The 14958-nt window shown below is 47.9% G+C and overlaps 1 protein-coding gene across 15 annotated transcripts in view; it reads right to left on the bottom strand.

The window, feature by feature from the left end:
- Positions 1-14958, bottom strand: part of LOC129673853 (myomegalin-like) — a 186673-nt gene that overhangs the window by 15371 nt on the left and 156344 nt on the right. For 7 of the 15 annotated variants that reach the window (XM_055603703.1, XM_055603690.1, XM_055603691.1 and 4 more), the window contains 9 exons: positions 13157-13589; positions 12060-12252; positions 10881-10997; positions 9534-10062; positions 7883-8118; positions 6851-6902; positions 5671-5894; positions 4934-5077; positions 2774-2959 (listed from right to left, as the gene is read on the bottom strand). In XM_055603703.1, the coding sequence (XP_055459678.1) occupies positions 2774-2959; positions 4934-5077; positions 5671-5894; positions 6851-6902; positions 7883-8118; positions 9534-10062; positions 10881-10997; positions 12060-12252; positions 13157-13589 (2114 nt within the window). The remainder of the gene's footprint in view (positions 1-2773; positions 2960-4933; positions 5078-5670; positions 5895-6850; positions 6903-7882; positions 8119-9533; positions 10063-10880; positions 10998-12059; positions 12253-13156; positions 13590-14958) is intronic. The other 8 variants (XM_055603697.1, XM_055603693.1, XM_055603694.1 and 5 more) reach the window with 3 other exon arrangements.

Raw genomic sequence — 14958 nt, 5'->3', positions numbered from 1 at the left:
GGCACACCCACAAATAGGAGTATCAGTTTGCCTGTGCTTGCTGCCCCCTAAATCTGACCAGTCAGTCTTTCCATGCATCCACTGGGGAGACAGTGTGTATGAAATCCGGCTGGACTCCTCCAGATGGAAGAACTCTTGCTCAGGCTGGGGAAGCCTTGTATAGGAGAAGTTGTGCTCTGGATCCCTTCCCTTGGGGGAAGAATGACCCTTTCACGGGAGTTGCATAACATATATCTTACATATCAGATAATTACATTACGATTCATAACAGGAGCAAAGTTACAGTTATGAAGTAGCAACAAAATAGTTTCATAGTTGGGGATCACCACAACATGTATTAGGTTGAGGACCACTGCCTTAAAGGAACACTAAACATATTCCTAGGGTGATGCTCTCAAAGACCCTATGAAACTGTTGGCCCCTCCTTGAGCCCCTTAAGCAGAGGCAAGAGCCCAGGTGATGTCCTAGATAGCCTGCTTCTGACCCATCTAAGGAGTGTCTGAAAGGAGGGTCCCCACAAAGAATTTAGATTACCACTTTTATTTTTTAATGACAAGAATAGGAAAAAAAAAAAGTGGGGAGAGGCGGTGCACAGGTCCATAGTTCAGACAGTGTGGAAGGCTGATTTCTTTCAAACATTTATCAGCACAGGCAGGACAGACAGGCAAACAGGAAAGAGTCCATCATTTCCTCCAAGCAATTCAGACTCTGGGCAAGCATTAGCACACCTACAACTGCCACTGACCAATTTTTAGTCCCCAGTTAGAACTAGTTCTCAAATTGGGCTGTCTGTTAGAACCACCTGAGGAAATGTAACACACACACACACACACCGGGGCAACCACAGATAGTTCTGAGATACATATTGAGCACTGGGCATTTAAGAAAGTCAACCCAGGAGATTTGAACAGGCGGCAGACTTCGAGGAGTATTGTTGTAGGTTTTTCCTTCCTCGGTTATGCAAGCCACTCATTAGGATTAAAGAGGAAGAGACTAGGAATTTAAACATTCATACTTTTTAGTAGGGACTTCACAAAGACATGATTTCCTACTCCTCTAGGCCTGATGCTAACTTACTCCCAAACAAGGCAAGAGTCATGGGAGGTTTTAAGTCTATTGGTGACAGTGATGGGTATTTTTGTGACCCAGTTTCCTCTGGTTGCACACCCAGAGCCCATGCCCTGAACCATGCAAAGACACCATTCCAGGAGTTCTTAGCCCCACACACCTAGGGAGCTGCCATGTGCCAGTGTGTACCTGGAAAGTGATTCACAATAAACAGTGAGCCCTGACTGATGGTCCATTGGAGAGGACCCCCTGCAGATGGGAAAAGGAAGAACTACAAGATTCTTTACAAAGGCTGGGACCATCTCAGCCAACATCAAGAGCCTGAGACTGTGTGACTCCAACCCACAAAAGACCCATTTTATGCACAGGGTTCTCCTTCTGTTTTTTTCCTTTTCACAAAGAGATGTTGACAACCGTAAAATGGTACAGGAAAAAAGAAAGGAGGAAATAGAAACCAAAGAATGTTCATGCCGTCTTGACATGGGGCATACTTGTTGCTGTCAGAACTGCTAACAGGACAGTGTTAGGTCATAAGTACTAGCCCATCTGCTGGCCTCTAGAGGGAAAGAGAACACAGCTGTAAAGGATCATCAGACTGTTTCCATTGGGCTGAGCCCACAGCCTAAGCGGCAGGGCGTCTAAACCACCCCGCAACAAAGCTATGAGGAAAACCATACATCAGGAGCAAAAGGCAGGCTCCAAGCCCATCTCTCTCAGATGGCAGTTACCTTCAATCGTAGCTGGTCGCTCTAACTCCATGCACCACACAGGACTCTTGTGAGGCTCAGGCAAGACAGTCATGCTAGGCAAGCCCTACACTGATCTGGAGGAATCTGATAACAGAAGACTTATTCCCTTCTATCTCATGGCCTACAGAACTGGAAAAGTCCCCTGAAAACTTGTTATGGTCCAGTGGCTTCTGTAATCCAGCTGGGTGCACTCTCAACAAACTACCTGTTTTCAGGGTTGATGGAAAACAAAACAAAACAAACAAACAAACAAACAAAAAACAAAACCAAAGCTGATCCAAATGCCATCAGAGGGTTTACAGATATCAACTCTTGACTGTGCTCTGTGGTCAGTAAATATCCCAGGTATTATCCAGTAAATACTGGAGTATTTACTCGCTCACTCAAGCCCTGTTACAGGCACAGGATGTGACTTCAGTATAAGTCTCAAACCCTTTCTAGTTGTCTTGAAAGTCACCACTACAAAGTAATTCTTCCGTTCTATACCTGGCGTGATCACGTCGTGAAATCTTACGGTGAGGCATCCAGTGCAGATCCTTTTCTGTGAACTGTGCAGCCACATACAATTAACTACCCGTGGGGTCGGAGGGCAGAACTCACAGGCGTTGTCACAGCCTGAGGTTACGGTTCCGTCCGTCTACATGTGCTGTTTCCTGTTTTGCGGTAGAATAAGCCTTGCCTAGACTGCCAGGGATGCACACTGATGCACTACACTGCGCCTGAGTCTTTTAGCAGTCTGTGGGGCTGAATCCGAATACCTCCTGTAGCTGATGGGGCACACCGTGGAGACAACGGCAGGTGCGGTTCAGACAAGAAGCAAGCGAGCTTTCCCTCCGTCTGCCACCTGGGATGCGTGCCTAGTTTTCCCCTTCGCCACTAGCAAGCCAAAGCCATGCAGAGCCACACAGCGCGTGGGCTGCCAAGCGTAAGCACACCAAGGCAGCAACAGTGCTCACTTTCTCCCAGCTGCTTCTGCAGCATCTGCAGCTCTTGCTGAGCCTCAGCCAGGGACACCACCGGTGTCTCACAGCCACCAAGAAGGGGAGGGCCAGAGGGGCTGAAAGGCACGAAGCTGGGTGGAGTTGAGTGCATCGGTGCCTGGGAAAGGCTAGCCAGCCTGGGTATGGAGTTAAAATGAAAGCCTAGAAATAAAGAGTGAGGGAGAAAGGAGACATCATTAGAGAGAAAGAGAGGAAGAGAAAAACAGAGAAGGTAGACCATTCCCTCGTCAGCCGTGGGCCTGTCGTGTGGCCAGGACTTGCTGTGACACAGGCTAAGCCAACGAGGCCAAGTGCTATTCCTAAGAAGCAGTCTGGCAGGTCTCTCTGCCCTATCCCTTTGCCAGGCTCACCTGCATCTACATCCTCTCCTCAACATGGAGGCAACTGACTGCAGAGGCAAGACGGCATGACTGATTTCTGCTGTACTTCAGGATGGCTGTGCAAAGCAATTCCCCAAAGGCCCCCGGAGTGCTCGTCCTCGAGTATACCAGCCCTTCTCTCTGGGAAAAAGACTATCCATCCAGAACTCTTTTTTTGGACTGCATCAGGCTCATACTGAGGACAGCAGACTAGACCAGGCTTTCTTAGTAGGCATAGTGTGGGAGTCTGGTGGGAACAAATGCTAGAAATCCAAAGCAGTGTGTTCATTCGTAAGATGAGAAACAGCCATGGGAGTGTGGCTGAGGTAGTGGCTGGCAAGCCTGCCTGATAAAACTACTTAAGATATGTATTATTTTATATTAACTGAGCAGAGGAATGGGCTTCATTGCGACATGTCTGTACATGTGTGTAATATACCTTGATTATATTCTCCCAGGAGGGTGCTGTCTTGTTTTTTCTCCTTCCCTTTTCTAGTCTTCTTCTTCCTAAAAGGTTTCACCCCCTCCTTCCTGTGACAAGATCTTCCTCTGCAGTACAGACTTGCCTCCAGTCATCATGATGTTCATAAGCGCTGTGCTAAAGGTGTGTGCCACTGACCCTTCTGTACACACCAACCTGTGGTGGTGCAGAGCAGTAAAAGAACAGTGAACTCTGGGAGGAGGACCCAGAAGTTTAATTTAAAGGAAGAATCTTTTCCCTCAGTGATCCATGTGCAGCCAAATCTTTAGAAACACTGTGAACATCTGTTTATTTTTCCAGTGGGGAGCAAGGCAGAAATCGAGACTCTCCTGAGATAGACTTGTATAGAAGACATGACTGCATCTTTGGTCCCGTGGTGCTGATGCTGCATCGGAGTGATACCGCACACCCAAACTGCCTAGAGACAGCCCAGGCATCTTTTAGGAAGGCATGAGCTTAGGCTCTGAGCTGAAAGCAGGTTATCTATGCTCTGGGTGAACACACTGTCCTTCATGATCTCCTGGTCCGGCTGCTGCTCCCTCACACCCAGAACCACAGAGCCTGGGCACAGATAGAGAAAGGACGCATACTGCTCTTCCTTAAGACTGTGGTTAAATTGCCCTTGGGAGGGGTGAAGGTGGCAGAGAGCGAGACTGGGCTGTCTGGGAGTCAGACCTAATCCCACACTAAGTGAAGGTAGTCAGGCATAGAAGACGGCAGGAAGTGGGATATCCCTTCTATATTGTCTTTGAAGCAGAACTGTGAGTGATCAATGGAACCTCTGACAACTATGCCGAGATATGAAGATGAATGTTCCCCTTTCATTGTCTGAAAGGTATGCATCATTCTTAAGTTCACTGATGGCATACAAAATAAGCAGTGTTTAGCTCTGAAGTTAGCTGCATCACTTATGAAAAAGGGCATTGGACCAGTTAAGTAGGTAATATTTATGGGATTAATAGATGTCAGGTTTTTTTTTTTTTTCTATTATGATCCTATAAAAATGCTGGCCTCTGTTCCCAGGGGCTTATTTAAAAAGGAGTAGCCAGCTATTGGTCAAAACTGGTTCATAGATCAAAGCTTACTACAGATAATTGCTTACTTTCTAATATTTCAAAATAAGACATAGATGGTGAGTGAGAGTGGCCTCCTGATTTGTCTCAGGTGCGATGGATTTAGGCTTCTAGCAGTTTCCACCCTTATCCCTGAAAGAAAACCAAGCAGGCAGCTGAGAGAGAGAGAGATGAAGCTACTGCCCCACTGGCCATTGCATACCTGGATGGGCCTGGCTGGCCTCCTTGGGGGGATTCTGGGGAGTTGGCAAGCTGATGGGCCTGTTGCTGGACTCGACCTTAAGCCCCTGAGATGCACTGGTTGGTGATGGGTTAGAAGACAACACAGCAGAATGATGGATGGAGTCTACAAAACCCATGAACGAAAGAAAATGTTTGGTGTTCTACAGAGAACTGGAACCCAGGCCTTATACTATCCAGAAGTACCAGGGCCAGAGGCTGTCTGTCACAAAAAGCTCCAAGGAGAAGGGCCTTTGGCAGTATTCATTTTCTTGCTTTTCAATAGCTCCTTCAGTAAGGGAACAGCCTTCAGGGGGAACAGAGGGAGTTTACAGCCTGGAAATCCTGAAGGAGCACGTGTGGCAGCAGCTGTGCAAACCCACAGATACTCGGGGGCACTGTACAGGAACTGCAAGGACATGAGGAGCTCCATCTTAAACAAGGAGGCCTATCGGACAGAGTCAGTGGGAAGTAAAGGCTGGCCACCATCTTCTCATTCAGGATCACATGTCGCCATGTGCCTGAGGGCAGAATGCAGAGTGACAATGACTTGTAGAGTCAGGGACAGAGGAAGGATTCTCACCAATGGGAGCCTGGGACTTGGTCCCAGAACTATGTTCTATTCAGCCTGCCTCACACCAAAGTGGACTATAAGGCCTGGATCCCAAGGTCTCCTCTCAGGATAGACAGAGGAGGTACCTCTCCGACAGTGCAGGCTACCTGAGTGGCTGGGTGAAGGTTTCTTCTCCTCATACTGTGTGTACTCGCTGGCTACATCCATGTCAGAGCAGGCTTCTATCTCATCTGACAGGAAGGATGTGCTGCTGGCAGAGCGGTGGGAGTCAGACATGGCATGGCTGCTGGGGGGTGAGAGAGACCGGGTATCCAGCTTGGCCTGTAGGACTTCAATCACTTTCTCTTTCTCCTGTAGCTCCCTGCTGAGCCTGGTGGGGAGAGGAGTAGGCCACAGGTGAAGCCAAGGTCACCCAGCCTCGCTAGTCTTTACCAAAGCTCACAGGGACCCCATGCAAGCCGAGGCCACTGTTCGGTATAGAGTGTGAAAATAACGCATCTCTAGCTGGACACAGGGCGCATATATGGTATAAATGGGCAGGAGGCAGTAGCTGCGCAGTGAACAGGCCACATGCTGAGTACCAGTAGAGGCACAGCCAGTCCTTTGAGGCATGGCCGCTTAGCCGGTGGCCTCCGCACAGTAGCCTTCTGAGAGCTATTAGCATCTCCAAAAACCAAAAGGAAGCCTTGAAAAATAGGGAACAAAACATTGTCTCGACATCCAAAACTAGGACAGGCAGTCATCTAGCTGACTCAAGTGTAGCCCCTTTACGTGTCTGTGATGGCTGAGAAGCAAAGCCAAAAAGAACTACAAACGCTGTGTCCTACACCACAGACAATCTGAGGAGCGCTTTCGTGATCTGAGACACAGCCATGGCACAAAGAGCTCAAACCAGTGGCCGCAGATGACCCGAGCCTTCATAAGCATATGTGCTGCTGAGTGCTCTCCCTAGGGAACGGCGGCCTTCCAGGTCTCTGCACCACCTGGGCCGCCTTCTCTACATCCAGTCAGAGGACTCTTCTTTCTCCAAGGATGCTCAGTAAACCCCAGGGCAGGCCAACCTTGCAGGAAGCTCACAGGGTCGCAGGGAGGGGAAGCAAACCCCTGAGACACATGTGGTCCGCTCATGGGCCACCCTGCTTCTAGCTTGCCACACCTGAAGCTTTACTAGTGGCAATGAGATCATATCGAAAGAAAAGAAAGAAACTGGGGGAAAAATGTGTTCAATGAACAAGTGGATTAGTCTCATTCAGTTTCCCCTCTCCTCATCTGCGAACTTGGGGCTACCCTGACTGGGTCCCTTGACCAGACTATCTTCTGAATTACCTGAGGGCCAGTGGCTCAAGCCCGGCTTCTTCCTTCTCGCTTTTATGATCCTCTGCAAATTAAGTTGAGAAAGTAACAGAAGTTAAGCAGGTTCCATGGCACACATTGGAGAGCATGGGTCCTGCTGGGACACAGAACGGAATCATGCTACACACAGGTTCAAAAAGTTATTTTGAGTACTCAAGTTATGTCTGTGTGTGTGCAGACATGTGGATGTGTGCACCTGTGTGTGTGTGTGTGTGTGTGTGTGTGTGTGTGTGTGTGTGTGTGTACAAGCCTGTGGAGGCCAGGGGACAGCATTTTCTTTTTCTCCTCCTCCTCTTCTTTTTCTGAGACAGTCTCTCACTAAACTTGGACTCACCAACAAGGCTAGGCTGTCCTGGCCAGCAAGCCCAGGGGACCGCTCTGTCTCTGGCTCCTTGGGCTGCGATTACATGTGTGTGTTACCATGTACAGGCAGACTCTGGAGGATTGAACTCAGGTCTTTTGGCTTGCAAGACAAGAACTTTACTGACTGAGCTACTTCTCCAGCCATGAGTTATGTCCTTTTTACCAGCACAAAGTAACTATACAAAATAATGGGTTTCATCATGAGGTTTCCGTAGATGTACACAGGATACTTTATGATAAAGTCCTCTGTAGCCCATGCTTACCCCCACCCCTCCTGGTGGGCCCTTTTCTGTCCCCTAAGAACTGGCCTCCCACTTCCATGCTTGCTATTATTAATATTTTATGCTATTAATATTTTATAGTTTGCCTCCTGAGTCCGCTTGTGAGAGAACACCCAAGATAACTCTTCTTTAGAGAGGTGATTAAGCAGCTCCCGAAGCTCACCAGCAAGACTACCTTTGCCGTGGTCATAATCATGACTTTGTATGTCCAAATTGGGGCTAAAAAATATATTTTGTCTCAGTGATCACAAGATACTTTCCCAGCTGCTCTCTGGAATTGTCCAGCCTCCTGTGGCAGACTGGCTCCCACGAATGGGAGTCTCAGCCACCCAAGCCTGGGACTGTGCCGGTGTCGACTTACTGGTGCTGAGTTTGCTAGTGAGTCTCTCTGTCAGCTGGCCTCCCTGGGCAAGTTGCTCCCGGAAGCTCTGTCCCAGGTAGTAATCAATGTCGTTGCTCCTAAGGAGGTCCTCAAAAGATTTTACCGTATCTTTTGCATGTTGGGTGAGAAGATAGCATATACCTCTCCCTTCTCGTATTTTTTGACGCAGATATGATAGTTCTCGGGCCTGATCCTGAATCAAGGAATCGTATTTTCTAATGCAGGGAAGAGGAGAGAGAGAGAGAGAGAATGAAAAAGAGTGAATGATGAGTTACGGGGCTTCCTTTGAGAGTCCTCTGTGAGAACTCTAAGGAACTCCCAGACTCAGAATTTGACTATTCAGTTTAAAAGTAAATTCCATGCTGAGAAACTGCTGCACAAAAAATGTTTAGGATGCCATTTTTCTTAGCTCCTCTAGAATGACAGCCACATGAAAGACCCAATTGAATTGAGTGAGTCCAGAGAACCATGGGAGATGGTAAAGCCACTATGTCTTGGACTGGTTTGCTACTTAGCGATAGATAATCAGGACAGAAGCTGAGATGTATGCCCATTCAATATTTTTCAGCATAAAGTATCAGTAATTGTGATAAATGGAAATAGCATTTCTTGGGGGGTTGGTCAGGTGCTATGTATTCTAATGTTACTTACTGGCCCCCAAGATCTGGTTGCCACCCAGGGAGCACATTCTTAAATACACTGATCTTTGTTGTGTAAACTTTGCTCTACCAAATTTAATTGGTTAATAAAATAGCTAAAAGCTTGTAACTGGGCAAAAGAGAAGTTGGCAGAGTTTAGGTTCCCAGGCTTCGGGTCTCGGAGGGACCATGAGGCTGGGAGGACAAGAGAGAGAAATCAGAAAATGTAGCAGGAGGAGAGGAAGCCAGAGAGAAGGGAGTCACCAGGAGACAGGATGGACCATGAGCATGTGGCCATGAGGGCTGGCCTGATGGAACAGAAGCAGCCCAGATAGGAATGATTAAGGCAAGTAAAATGGGGTGTGTAGCTGGGAAATATCAAAATAGATTAGAGGGTTGATACTTGCTTAGTTACTGTGCTTTAAAGCTTTTTGTAAATCCAAGCAATCTCTTGGGTTCTTTGGGTGTCTCGATTATTTGGGAACCAGCTAGGGTAGAGTAGCCCTTGAGAGTCTAATATCCACTTCCATAGCAAGCATTGAGAGCTTAATACATGCCAGACACTACTCTAAGCACATATAGCAAAGTAGTTCAATTTAGCCCAAAACTGTCCTTAACGTGGGTTCTTTTATTCCTTCACTTCACAGCAGAGCAAATAGACTGCGGAAGGCTGATTGGTCTGTACAGCTCATAAGTGGCAGAGCTAGGATTTCAAGTCATCTTCCAAGCGGCCCAAGAAGTCCAAGACTACCCTGTACCACTTCTATTGTCATATTTTTAACATCTGTAACAGGACAGCTCGGAGATCTGCCACCAACACCTAATATGGGACTGGTCGTCCCTGTCCTTATCTTCCCTCAGCTCCTCTGCTACTTACATAAGTGCCCTTCTGATGACATGGACACATTCTCCCTCACAACTGCCAGGGCCGCCCTGTTCCAAGAACAAACTCAGACACGGATAGAGGTGAGGGCCTTCACTGTTGCCCTTACCCAGGCCACGAGGCAGCCCTCAGCTCTTCATCCAGCTTCCCCTCTAGTCCAGTTTTTGGGAGCTGGGCCTCCAGTTGGGATACTCTCTGGATGAGACTCTCTAGATCCTTCTTGGCCTGGATCCCTGGAGAATAAAAAGCCCCGGTGCCATCAGACAGCCACCCCTCGTCTTCGTCAGTGACACTGTGAGGTGAAGATCCCTCAAGGGTGGCAACGGCTCTCAGCTTCCGGGGCCTCTCCAAACTGGATGAGTAATCACTTGTGGCAGAGAGGGACCGGACCCGGCTCCTGAGGTTCTGAATGACCTTGTTGGCATTCTGCAGCTGGGCTTTCAGGTCCCTGATGTCCTTCCGGAGGACAATGCTGTCATCCAGATTTCCTCGTGCTTGCAACTCCTCCTGCTTTCCCAGTTTGGTCTCCAAGGGCTTCTTCGCAGGTGGGCTGACCAAGACAGGGTCCAGGTACCCCTGCTCAGAGCACAGGACCTCTGTGAGCAGCGAGGGCCTTGGATTATTGTGTTCCTCACACTCTGAAAGAAAGAGGAACATCTTTCTGATGAGAAGCTGGGCTCACTGCTGTGGAGACCCTGTTGAGGGGAGAAGACTGGTCACTCAGACAAGCACCAGGATAACGCCTGGAGCAGTGCTTTCTTTGGTCTGGTTGTACATCAGGTTAGCATTTCTTACCAAACAGCCCTGCGGAGCAAGGCACTGACACTTTTTCATCTTGTTGGTGGAGAACCCAAGTTCGGGGGGGGGGGGGGGGGGTGAGTAAGCTAGCTAGCCACACACCATGCAAGGCACACAGAAGACCCAGAATTCAACCCCCCCACCCAGCGTCCTGTGTCCTTAACACAAAGGTCAGTCAGCACCTCGTACATGAGACATATGTAAAATGGCCACAAGGACTGAAGAGCAAACTGCTCCCACAGTGTCCCCAACAGTGCTATGATTTTAAACCATTGGGTTGTAACAGCATGGAAAACAGGCCTAGGACAATAAGACCTTCAAAAGAAGTTGGACTATTTATTACAAGCTGTGCTAGGGCGGTGGCAGCCGGGATGACACTCGTGGTCAACATTTCGCTAGTGAAATGCTGGCCAGAGTGTTTCATTAGAATTCATTCATTTCACTGATGTGAATGCCCAGTGGGTTAGGAGCTACAGAAATTCAAACTGGTAGCCTCGTTTGGAAGAGTTCACCAAAGTTCATGTCCCTTCTCTTATCCTGGGCCTTCAGCCACAATTTCCCTGACCCATTACGCGTCAGAGTGGGTGTGGCCTACCGTGGTGTCGCACATGTGACTGACTCCATGTGAGAAGGTGGCCCACACCCACTGTTCGCTTACCGGGGCTGGTGGTCTCCTCACGCTCAGCTTCATTCTCACTTCGGCCACAGGTCTCGTAGCCCAGGTCTTGAAGGTCTACCTGGATCTGCTTGCTGTCCTGTTTCACCAGGGATTCACCTGTGTTCGGGAAGAGACAGGGCGTCTTACAGAGTATTTGAACACCCAATGTGTTCCTTCAACCTCAGCGGCACACTTCTTTAAGGCCAAGAAGTCAGAGGCAGACTGGGAGAGATGCTTTTTCACACCCCAGTGGGAGAAGATAAAGCCTGCTGTAGGCGGTGGGTATTCTCCCCACCTGAGTGAGCCTGTGCTTTCTGCGGAAAGGCTCTCTTCTGAAAACCAAGGCTGAGTTGAGACCAGACGTGGGCAAGTTGGAAATTGCACGCTACCACGTCAGGAAGCCCCAGTGAAACCATTAGGCTCCTTATCCACATGGCCTTAGTTTCAATGGAACTGGAGTGATTGTCTCAAGGCATCTGGCCCTGCCCTGTCCAATAAGGTTGACCAAATTGAGCAAAATTAAACTTTCTGTGCTCACGGGCCCAATATCTGTGTGAATAGAGTTCCTCCTCAGTGTAGCAATTTCTCTAGGATAGGGAACTCTAAATACTCACAGAGCAACAGAGGCAACAGGGTTTTACAGTCTGTTGTGGTACAAAGGAGGAAAGAAACCATCACGTAGAGAGCCAAGTCAGCTTACCAACAGCATGGAGATCAGCAAGCCCGGATGTTATTCAGGTTCCTTCCTATATTTTCACAGTAGCTTTAAAGGTGTGTTTATTTTTGTCTTCTGCATAATGAGTGTCCTGCCTGGGCATACATATGTGCACCATGTGCATGCCTGGTACCCACAGAGGCCAGAAGAGAGTGTTGATGCCCTGAACTGTAGTCTCAGAGAGTTCTGAGACATCTTGTAGGTTCTGGGAACCTAACTGGGGTCCTCTGCAAGAACAGCACAGTGCTCTTAAGCACGGAGCCATCCCTAGCCCTTTCACTGTAACTTTAAAACTTTGTCTTCTTTCTTTCTTACATCCATTTACAGATTGGAGTAAAACACTCAACAGCACGTTTCTAAGGCTAGTCATGGCTGGAGTGTTCGAAGGCTAGGGTGGAAAGATCAAATCTGAGGAGCAGAGGACTTGGTGGGGGAGGACACCTGGGTGAACTGGCGATACTCACTGAAGATGGCCCTGTACTTCTCCAGCTGGTTTGCCTGGGCAAAAACTGTTGCTTCTGAGATGAGCAGCTTCTCCTGGAGGTCTTGATAGCGTTGTCTGCACTGAGCCAGCTGGGAACGAAGGTGTTTGGCGGACCCTGGTAGCCTAAATTCTGGCTGATGTCCAGAGTCTTGGGCCTGGGACTTGTTTTCCAGCTGCGAAGGGAGCCAATACAAGGATCAGGACACTCGGGGGTTACCCTCTATGTGGTGACAGCCACCTTTGTCTGAGTGCTGTGGACTGTGTGCACGTCTGTGATTGCCACAGCAGTTCTGTGCCATTTGGCAATTCTCTGCTTTGCAGACAGAGCTCTTGGAGCGCTGGAATAATGTTATATTCCTCTTTCTGCAGGACTGCAGCACAGTGACAAACAAGACTCTAGAACAAGCTGCAGTAAACGTTTACTTGGTCGCCTGAGGGCAAGAGGTGGAAACCTCCACTCCACCCTCTCTGCCTTCCTGTCCTCTGCTTTCTCCATTTCACTGAACCAAAGGCTAAGTTCCTTCCCTCAGAAGGACACCACTGACCTCTCACAAGGCCGGACACAGACGCTGCAACGCCGTAGAGGAAGCAACAGTGATGAGAAGACGGCATTCACAGCATTTGCCTGGGCTCTGACAAGCGTCCCAACAGTACGGCCATTACATCTAATGAAAAGCCACTCTGCACACCTTTAATCCTAGCACTCAGAGGCAGAGGCAGGCAGAGCTCCGAGTTCAAGGCCAGCCGGTTCTACAGAGCAGGACAGCCAGGACTACAGAGAGAAAGTCTATCTTAAAAAGGGGGGGGGGGGGATTGTGTCTGAACATTCTCCCCAACACACTGAGGATGGGCAGACATCAGTTCACAGCTCGCTGCCAGCGCAGTGTGTAACCTGGAATGAAACGCTGGAACCCTTTCTGATGTTGAATGGGCACCTCTGACTGCGGAGCCCTGCTTGTGGTATCAAGGCATCTTCCCTTCAATACTTCCTGGATCGCATGGCAGAAGAGTTTAACACAAAAGCTGACATCCCCAGCCCCTCTTTGAGTTTCTCACCTCAGCCCTGCCCTCACTTACTTCGTGGGTGTCCACTGAGAGGTCTGTCCCAAGACTGAGGCTCTGCGGTCTGGGGCCATGCCCCGTGGTCATATTCTCCTGTTCTTGGTGTTGATGTTTGCCCAGGGAAGGCAGGCCTGTGTTCATTCTGTCGACCTCCCTGGCCAGGCGCACGAGGAACTCTGGTGTCCCTTTACTGTTCCCTTCTGAGCTGCTCAGGACCAGCTGTTCTTTGAGGAGGTTGATGATGTTGTAGGCACTCTTCAGTTTTCCCTGGACTTTCCTGAACTCAGCCTGAAGGCTGTTCTCATTCAGAGCCCCTTTGGCGACCATGGTCTCCACCATCACCTCGCCCTTCTCCTTGTCTTCCTCCACCTCCCATCCATCAGACATTGCTTCTCCCATCTGTTCTTTCAGCTCTGCATTCTCAAGGCAAAGGCTCAGCATGGTATTCCTGTGAGGAACACACTGAATTTCAGAGACCCATAACTGGCCCTCATGTCGACAATACATGAGAAGACCCATCAGTGCGGGGCATGGAAGAATGGCCTTACAACACTCGCTTCTATAGCCATTCATGGCGGCATTACGAAAAGAGCACAAAATAGACCCTCAGTCGGTTTTTCTTTACTGACCCACAGACTCTCTCATTATTTAATGTCCAGTGACCTCTGGAACACACAGGCAAACTTACAGTACTAAGTTGCTTCTTCTTTTCTTTTTTATTATTTTATTATTATATTTAAAGATCCTCCCTATCACAAATTTGTTATTGTATGTCTTATCATTGCTGTAATTATCACTGGTTCTTAAGTCACCAACTGATAAATTACATAAAGATAAGTAATACCTGTCAGAGCTGTAATAAAAATGTAATTATTTTGTTATTTGCCATATATAGGAGATGACCTTACAGAGAGCAGATACTGTGTTTGTCCTGTTTATCCTGTATTTCCAGGACTGCCACACAGGCCTGCCATATCAAATATTTGTATTTGTTGAAGTAATAAAAATGACTAAACTGAGAACGCTGAGCTAGAAGTCAGACATACAGACAGACAGACACACACACACACACACACACACACAGATGATTCACAGTCTAAAGAATCAGTACTTGGGTATACACCTAGACTAGATTTCTCAGGATCCTAATGCCTTGAAGTTTCAAGCAGAAGTTGTTAGGAATAGATGCATGAGAGAAAACACTTTGGGACATAGAACTCAGATTTTCCAAAGAAGAAAAAAAGATGTATGTCCATTACCGAAATTAGCATGTTGGGGGCGAAAAAAGAACCATGTATAGAAAAGAATATTTAGTTACTTTTTTATATCTTTGTATTTTGGGGTAAAGCTTGATGTTTTCACACTATAAACTAATGAAAATAAAGCTCAACAAGGGACTGAGTGTTAGGTGGATTCCATTTTTTGGTGTTGTTTTTCAGGACAGGGTTTCTCTGAGTAGCCCTGGCTGTCCTGTACTCACTTTGTAGATCAGGCTGGCCTCAAACTCACAGAGATCCACTTGTCTCTGCCTCCTTAAGTGCACCACCACATCTGGTTGGATTCCATTTTTTTTTTTACATCAGTGTTTAAGATTGTATGGAGAATTAAACAACTCAAAATTGCAGGTTACTAACTCCATGGAAAAATAAAAGTAGCCTATCAGGGTATCTATGCATGGTGTATATAGAATTAAGAGATGCACTGCTCCATGATATCACAACTAAATTTATACACACAGATGCCTAAGTAAAACTCACATTTTTAACTTAGGTAAAACTTAAGGGAAGAATTATCAGGATAATTCAGCATAAAGTAAC

The sequence above is a fragment of the Psammomys obesus genome, unplaced genomic scaffold (assembly GCF_907164565.1).
Source record: "Psammomys obesus unplaced genomic scaffold, mPsaObe1.curated_primary_1811, whole genome shotgun sequence".
Taxonomy (NCBI): Eukaryota; Metazoa; Chordata; class Mammalia; order Rodentia; family Muridae; genus Psammomys; species Psammomys obesus.
This window is presented reverse-complemented; position numbering and strand designations above follow the sequence as displayed.